The sequence below is a fragment of the Danio aesculapii genome, chromosome 16 (assembly GCF_903798145.1).
Source record: "Danio aesculapii chromosome 16, fDanAes4.1, whole genome shotgun sequence".
Taxonomy (NCBI): domain Eukaryota; kingdom Metazoa; phylum Chordata; class Actinopteri; order Cypriniformes; family Danionidae; genus Danio; species Danio aesculapii.
The window spans coordinates 3505928-3514907 of record NC_079450.1 but is presented as its reverse complement, the minus strand read 5'-3'; the positions used below and the strand labels follow the sequence as shown (position 1 = coordinate 3514907).

At 39.1% G+C, this 8980-nt stretch overlaps 1 protein-coding gene across 2 annotated transcripts in view; it reads right to left on the bottom strand.

Moving 5' to 3' along the window:
* Positions 1 to 257: 257 nt before the first annotated feature.
* Positions 258 to 8980, bottom strand: part of LOC130242839 (tubulin polymerization-promoting protein) — a 33979-nt gene continuing 25256 nt past the window's right edge. For both annotated transcript variants that reach the window (XM_056474771.1, XM_056474770.1), the window contains exons 4-5: positions 5671 to 5824; positions 258 to 2677 (exon numbers count right to left, since the gene is read on the bottom strand). In XM_056474771.1, coding sequence (XP_056330746.1) covers positions 2471 to 2677; positions 5671 to 5824 — 361 coding nt within the window. In that variant the 3' untranslated portion in view covers positions 258 to 2470. The remainder of the gene's footprint in view (positions 2678 to 5670; positions 5825 to 8980) is intronic.

Here is an 8980-nt window from a genome sequence, read left to right as displayed (position 1 = left end):
AAACGTTCCCATCTGAAAACAATGTTATTTTACTTACACACTGGCAGATTATTTTGGAAAAACTCTACATTATTTCTGAAAACACCACAATGTTTGTTCCTTGTCCAGAAAATGCTTCTTGATTTAATTCTTATTATATATTTAAACTAGAAACAAGACCAGACTACTAGTTTTTGCATAATATAGTTGCATATTATGCATTAATATTGCATATTATATAATATTATATAATATAATATTGCATTAATATAGTTTGATAATATCATCACACAAGCAAGAGACTCAATTGAACACACTTAATTCAATGCAAGTTGCTTCAGATGACATCATCAGCAATATGCATTAAAATAAAGATGAAAATGTAAAGTACAATTAAAGACACAGTTATCAGCACTCCAGTGAAACGTTAACACTTAAACACAAATATTTCCAAAGTGCTGTTTATCAGAGAGATCTCTTTAACATGATAGTTTAAATAACTCATTTCTAATAACTGATGTCATTTATCTTTGATGATATTCTCCATGATGGCAGCACAAGATATTAGACTAGATACTTAGCAAGATACTTCAGTGACATTTAAAGGCTGAACTAGGTTCATTAGGGTGAATGAAAGGTGAGAGATCACAGCTTCACTTTATACTTTACCTTTCATGTAAGCTTGAAGTTTATAGATTTTTTAAAATAATTATGAAATTTGAGGGGGTGGCACGGTGGCTCAGTGGTTAGCACTGTCGCCTCACAGCAAGAAGGTCGCTGGTTCGAATCCCGACTTGGTCAGTTGGCTTTTTCTGTGTGGAGTTTGCATGTTCTCCTGGTGTAGGCGTGGGTTTCCTCTGGGTGCTCCGGTTTCCCCCACAGTCCAATCACATGCGCTATAGGGGAATTGATTAACTAAATTATCTGTAGTGTATGAGTGTGTGTGTGTGTGAATGAGTGTGTATGGGTGTTTCCCAGTACTGGGTTGCAGCTGGAACAGCATCAACATGTGCAAAACATATATTGGAATAGTTAGTGGTTCATTCCGCTGTGGAGACCGAAGAAAAATTAATGAACAAATTAAATTTGAGTTCTTCAAAAGATAGTTGCATGTCCTTGTAAACCGGTTAGACTCAGCTATTCCTGTCATAACATTAACATGTCCATTATGCTGCTGTTTCGACCTTTGAATGGATATAATTTCTTTCCGTTTCGAATTAGCCTTTTGGTATTGCAATCATTTCCGTTTTCTTCAGGTTTGTCTCTTTTTCATAAGGATTCGCCACAGTGGAATGAACCGCCAACTTATCCAGCATATGTTTTACACAGCGGATGCCCTTCCAGCTGCAACCCAGTACTGGAAAACACCCATACACACTCACATTCACACACACTCATACACTATGGCAAATTTAGCTCATTCAATTCACCATTCAATTTGCGCATGTGTTTGGACTGTGGGGGAAACCGGTGCTCCCAGAGGAACACGGGGAGAACATGCAAACTCCAAACAGAAACACCAACTGGCCCAGCCGGGACTCGAATCAGCGACCTTCTTGCTGTAAGGTGACAGTGCTAACCATATATACATTATGGATGGGTCTTCAAATTGATTGTATTTGTCTAGGTGGGTCCTGGAATGTAAAAAAATAAATAACCTCTCATTCATTCATTCATTTTCTTTTCAGCTTAGTCCCTTTATTAATCAGGGGTCGCCACAGCGGAATGAACCGCCAACTTATCCAGAATTTGTTTTATGCAGCGGATGCCCTTCCAGCTGCAACCCATCACTGGGAAACATCCATACATACTCATTCACACACATACTCAACGGACAATTTAGCTTACCCAATTCACCTGTACCACATGTTTTTGGACTTGTTGGGGAAACCGGAGCACATAAATAAAATCTTAAGCGGGCTAATAATATTGACCTTAAAATTGTGTAAAACATAGCTTTACTTCAGCCTAATTAAAAAAAACATATCATAGGACATGCTGTGAAAATCTCCTTGCTCTGTTAACAGCACATGTGAAATATTTAAAGAATCCAAATTTCCCAGGAGGATTTCAATTATTTTTTTGCAAGCTCAGAACTTACTAGAACTTCTCTGTTGAGCTGCTTTGACACGATCTATATTGTAAAAGCGCTAGAGAAATGACGATGAATTGAATCAGATTGGCATGTAAAGCATATTTCAGGCCTGACTCCACTGCATCTTTAGAAACAAAACGCCAAACATCGACGTGTGCATTTGATGTCGATCTCCAGAGCAATACTGCAGTCACTTTCCTCTTGGCATCATGGGGGTTTTGTTAGGAACGTACCAGCTGGTGACGTCGGATGTAAACAGCGTTCCAGTTAATAGAAATAAAACACTTATAGGAGGAGGAACAGGTTATTCACCGGGGGGAGGAAAACAGACGTACCCTCAATAGAAAATGGAAAAATCCCTTTGTGCTTTATATCTTCTGCGGCTGCTGGAGAATCTCACAGGGGTTTCTGAGGAGGTTTCTGAATTTTCTTCTCGTACGAGCCAGCGTGCTTGTATCCCGAGACGTATCCAGACGTGTCCAGCTGCTCCACGCGGCCGGCTTTCCCCTTCCCGCGGCCCGTCTCGTCGAAACGCTCCTTGTGGGAGCCGGTGAACTTGCTGGTGTCCGTCAGGCGGGAGACGGTTGGGGACGCTACGGCTCTCTGAGAGTCCACAAACAGACACATTTAGATGTTCATCCACACATGATCAGTTGTGTCTTGTTGAATAGCTCTGTGTGTGTATGAATTACAGTTAGTGTGTATTTTTTATTTTTTTCCCAAGTGCTTGTCAATAATTTTTAAATGACTGATAAACCTGCTCCTAAATGATTGTTAGCTCCGCCCCTAAGGACTGATAGCTCTGCCCTAAATGGATGATAGCCCCACCCTAAATGGCTGGTAGCTCCACCCTAAAAGATCGTTAGCTCCACCCTAAAGGACTGTTAGCCTTCCTAAATTGCTGTTAGTCCCGCCCTAAATGACTATTAACCCTGCCCTAAAGGACTGATAGCCCCCCCCCTAATAAAAATATGCAAATATATACTTAGATACTGTATTTACATGCTTGTGTGCATTTATATATTAACTAATTCGTTCACTGATTCATTAAATTTCTTCCGCTTATCCAGGCCGGGTCATGGAGGCGGCAGTCCCAGGAGGGAACCCAGACTTCCCTCTGTCCAGACACCTCCTCCAGATCCTTCTGGGGGATCCAGAGGCATTCCCAGGCCAGCCGAGAGACATAGTCCCTCCAGCATGTCCTGGGTCTTCACCGAGGCCTCCTCCTGGTGGGACAAGCCTGGAACACCTCCCTATGTAGGCGTCCAGGGGCATCTGAAACAGATGGCCAAGCCCCTCAAGCTGCTTCTCTGGATGTGGAGGAGCAGCAGCTCTACTCCGAGCTCCTCCCGGTTGACAGAGCTCCTCACCCTATCTATAAGGGTGCGCCCTGCCATCCTATAAAGGAAATTCATTTCAGCCGCTTGTCTCTGAGATCTTGTCCTTTCGGTCATGACCCAAAGCTCATGACCATAGGTGAGAGTAGGAGTGTAGATTGACCGGTAAATTGAGAGCTTTGCCTTTTGGCTCAGCCCCTTCTTTACCACAATAGACCGGTACATTGACTGCATTACTGCTGCCGCTGCACTGATCCACCTGTCAATCGAACACTCAATCTTTCCCTCACTCGTGAACAAAATCCCACTTGAACCCACCTGGGGTAAAGACTTTCCTCCAACCTGGAGATGACAAGCCACCTTTCTCCGGTGGAGCACCATGGCCTCGGACTTCAAGGTGCTGATTCTCATCCCAGCCACGTCACACTCGGCAGCAAACTGCCCCAGTGCATGCTGAAGGTCCATGTCTGATGAAGCTAACAGAACAACATCGTCTGCAAATAACAGAGATGAAATCTTGTGCTCCCCGATCCGGAGCCTCTCTAGCTCAAGGCTGTGTCAAGAAATTCTGTCCCAAAAAATTATGAACAGAATCGGTGACAAAGGGCAGCCCTGTCGGAGTCCAACATTGGAAACAAGTCTGACTTATTGCCGGCAATGCGAACCAAACTCCTGTTCTGTTCATACAGGGACCAGACAGCCCTTAACAGAGCGCCTCTGACCCCATAATCCCAGAGCACACACAGAATGCCATGAGGGACACAGTCGAATGCCTTTTCCAGGTCCACGAAACACATGTGGACTGGTTGGGCATACTCCCATGAACCCTCCAGCACCCTATAAAGCTGGTCCACTGTATCACGGCCTGGACGAATTCCGCCTTGCTCCTCCTGGATACAAGGTTCAACCATGGTCCTCTCCAGTACCCTGGCATAGCCCTTTCCAGGGAGGCTGAGGAGTGTGATCCCCTAATTATATTAACTAATAAATATATGCAACTATAGATACTCAAAGACGGTCTGGGACGCTACGGCTCTCTGAGAGTCCAGAAACAGAGAGAAATTTAGATAGAATTCATCCACACATTAGATGGATCAGTTCTGTCTTTTACTCATGAGTTAAACATCTGTGTTTTTGTGTGAATTACAGTTTGCGTGAAATTTGTATTTTTTATAATTTTTAATGACTGATAAACCTGCCCCTGAATGACTGATAGCCCCGCCCTAAAGAAATATGCATATATATACTAAGATACTGTATTTACAGGCATGTGCATTTATATATTAACTAATAAATATATGCAAATATATATTCAGATACCATATTTACATACACGTGTGCATTTATATATAAACTAATAAATATATGCAAATATATATTCAGATACCATATTTACATACACGTGTGCATTTATACATAAACTAATAAATATATACTAATATATACTCAATTACTGTATTTACCTGCACATGTGCATACATGTATATTAATTAATAAATATACACAAATATATACCCAGATACTGTATTTGCATTCTTGTGTGCATATATATATATATATATATATATATATATATATATATATATATATATATATATATATATATATATATATATATATATATATATATATATATATATATATATAAACTAATAAATATATGCAAATATATAAACAAATACCATATTTACATGCATGTGTGCATTTATATATTAACTAATAAATATGTGTATATATATACACATATACACATATACACATATATATATATATATATATATATATATATATATATATATATACATATACATATATATATATATATATATATATATATATATATATATATATATATATATATATATATATATATATATATATATATATATATACACACACACATATACACACACAAATATCATAACATGCTTGTGTGCATTTATATATTAACTAATAAATATGTGCATATATATACACATATACATATATATATACACATATACACATATATATATACATATATTCACACAAATATCAAAACATGCTTGTGTGCATTTATATATTAACTAATAAATGTGTGCATATATATACTTAGATACTGTTTATACATTCATGTGTGCATTTATATATTAACTAGTACAAACTAATGGAACATTAATATAAAGTGTTACAACATTATTTATTTTTAATGCAAGACTTTTTATGATGAATTAAGCATTATCAGGTTACTATAATCAGCATGTTTGCGCAGTTCTTTACCGTGACTCCTGCGATGACGGGGGCTTTTCCTTCGATCATCTTGTAAACCTCCTCGGCGGCGTCTTCGCTGCTCTTCTCTTTGAAGCGTTTTCTGGCCAGCTCCGCCAGCGCCTCTCTGAACTGGCTGTAGGTAATAGTGCGGGCAGATTTGATCCTAGAAAACAATGAGATGAAGCCAAGACAAGCGGATGATAAATTCGTCAGTATATGTGGCATGAAACATAAACACAGAGTGAAGCAGAAACATGCAAGGCCTGATTAAAAGAGCTTCTGTAAACACCAGACAAACACTGCAGATCGCCTCTGACACTGAAACAGAGCATGTCAAACCTCACACAGTTTTTCCAGGAAACAGATATTAGCAGATTTTGTGTTTGGGTTTAAATGTTTAAGAGTAAATGTTCGCTTTTTAAGTCTTAAATTAAATTAAACACATTTTCATTTATATTAACGTGTTGTTTCACAAGCATTTTTATACTATTGTAGCTGCAGTTGTAAATAATTGAAGAAGTTTTTATTTTTATATTTTCATTTCTTTTGTCATATTGTTGTATGATTTTTTTTAATTATTAAAACATCTTCATAGTTTTATTCATTTTAAATTTAGTATCTGTTACTTTAGTACTTTAAGTTAAACAAGTAAGAAATATTTTCTTGAAAACATGCATGAATTAATAAATTAAAATAAAATGAATAAACACTTTGCAGTGCTTCCTACAGGTTTGAAATGTACTTGTGGTGGTAGCCGAATTGAAATACACCATTACCCAAATCTCATAAATAGATAACTATATGCGACAAACAAAACACAATTTAATTTTAACAATAATTGTATTTATTATACACTGTTTCTTTTCAATGGGCTGAAGTAAAAAAAAAACAGACATCCACTATTTCTCCTACTTTTATGCTATTCAGGAGCCATCTGCACCCACTGACAGGGAAAATCTGCTTCAGTCTTTCTTTCAAGCTCAAAGCAAACTTGAATGCCAAAGTATTTTAGATATGTAAATAAAATAGCCTGTATTATATTATCATCACCAAATTAATAAAAAAAACTGCAACAAAAAGAGACAATATGTCCAAAAATGATCATAATTACAAGATTAAAACGTGTAGATTATTTAAATAAGGCAAATGCGTTGATTAACCATTACTAATGGTGTACATATATTTTGCCGGCAGTTTAAAACAGTCCTCTTCCAGTAGGCTATATAGTAAAGAGCCAGTTAGATAGAAAAATAAGACTTATTTAATGTTTCTCCCGCTCCTGCGACAGTCAGTTGTGAAGCCAAGCGAAAATAATGCAGGAACACATACGAGGTTTAGAAAGCGAAGGCAAAAGTTGATTACTGGAGATTTAGCGGGATGAATTTTTTAAGTCTCAAAATTGCGCACCTCTGTGGGTCTGCAGAGCACGTGAGACTGTCTGTGAAAGTGACAGGTCCGGGCAGGTCAGGCGCACAGAACGAAACGGGTAAACGAGAGAAGATTTGCCGCTACTTAATCGATCGTGGATGTTTGGTTATTGGGCGGATACAAAAAATGGTACAGGATGTTAATTACAGTAAAAAAAAAAGTGTCACTAAATATACTTGGGCCGCTGTAAATATACCTGGGCAGCCCGCCCAAGAAAAGTCTATTTGTGCGAAGCACTGCTTTGTATGTTTTTAGTAAATATAATAGCACACAGTTTAACTTGACAAGCTAAAATGATTTTAAAAATATACACTCACCGGCCACTGTGCAACTGCTCATTAACGCAACTTTCTAATCAGCTGCAGGTCAAACTGAGCATCAGAAAAAAAGGGGATTTAAGTGACTTTGAACGTGGCATGGTTGTTGGTGCCAGACGGGCTGGACTGAGTATTTCAGAAACTGCTGATCTACTGGGATTTTCATGCACAACCATCTCTAGGGTTTACAGAGAATGGTCTGAAATAGAGGAATTATCCAGTGAGCGGCAGTTCTGTGGGCGCAAATGCCTTGTTGATGCCAGAGGTCAGAGGAGAATGGCCAGACTGGTTCCAGCTGATAGAAAGGCAACAGTAACTCAAATAAGCACTCGTTATAACTGAGGTCTGCAGAAGAGCATCTCTGAACCCACAACACGTCCAACCTTGAGGCGGATGGGCTACAGCAGCAGAAGACCACACCGGGTGCCACTCCTGTCAGCTAAGAACAGGAAACTGAGGCTACAATTCACACAGGCTCACCAAAACTGGACAATAGAAGATTGGAGAAACGTTGCCTGGTCTGATGAGTCTCCATTTCTGCTGCCACATTCAGATGGTCAGGTCAGAATTTGCCATCAACAACATAAAGCATGGATCCATCCTGTCTTGTATCAACGGTTAAGGCTGGTGGTGGTGGTGTAATGGTGTGGGGGATATTTTCTTGGCACACTTTGAGTCCTTTAGTACCAATTGAGCATCGTGTGAACACCACAGCCTACCTGAGTATTGCTGCTGACCATGTCCATCCCTTTATGACCACAGTGTCTCCATCTTCTGATGGCTACTTCCAGCAGGATAACGCACCATGTCATAAAGCACCAATCATCTCAGACTGGTTTCTTGAACATGACAATGAGTTCACTGTACTCAAATGGCCTCCACAGTCACCAGAGCTCAATCCAATAGAGCACCTTTGGGATGTGGTGTAACAGGAGATTGGCATCATGGATGTGCAGCTGACAAATCTGCAGCAACTGTGTGATGCTATCATGTCAATATGGACCAACATTTTTGAAGGTAAAAGGGGGTCCAACTCGGTACTAGTAAGGTGCACCTAATAACGTGGCTGGTGAGTGTAAACTCATTAAAACACTCGACTAAAAGAAATTGTTGACTAAATTAAATACACAATCAAGATGCATGACAACAGTGTGGGGATGCAAATGCAGCTTATTTTAAAAGACTTCCAATGAATAACTTGAGTACTGTTGATTTTTGTCTGAACTGTCCCTTTAAGAGCCGATAAGTCATCAGTTTTCAGCTAGTTCTGCTTCTGGACGCTGCTTCTGGCGAGCAAACACAGAGCCAAACTGTTTATCACACTGAAGTAAACTAAATACCGGACGACTCCATTGGACGCTCGCTCCTTGATGGCAGTGACTAAAGATATGGGGAGCATTTTCTGCTTTTAAAAGCTGATGAAAAGTAAAATGAGAGATGTGTGTGTAATGATCTAAACACAGTACAGAGACGTTTGTGTAACGACACACGACACTGTTTACAGAGAAGAAAAAACCTTGCTGAATTACAGAATTAAACTCTTTTTTAAGACCTTTATCATGGCAGTTATCATT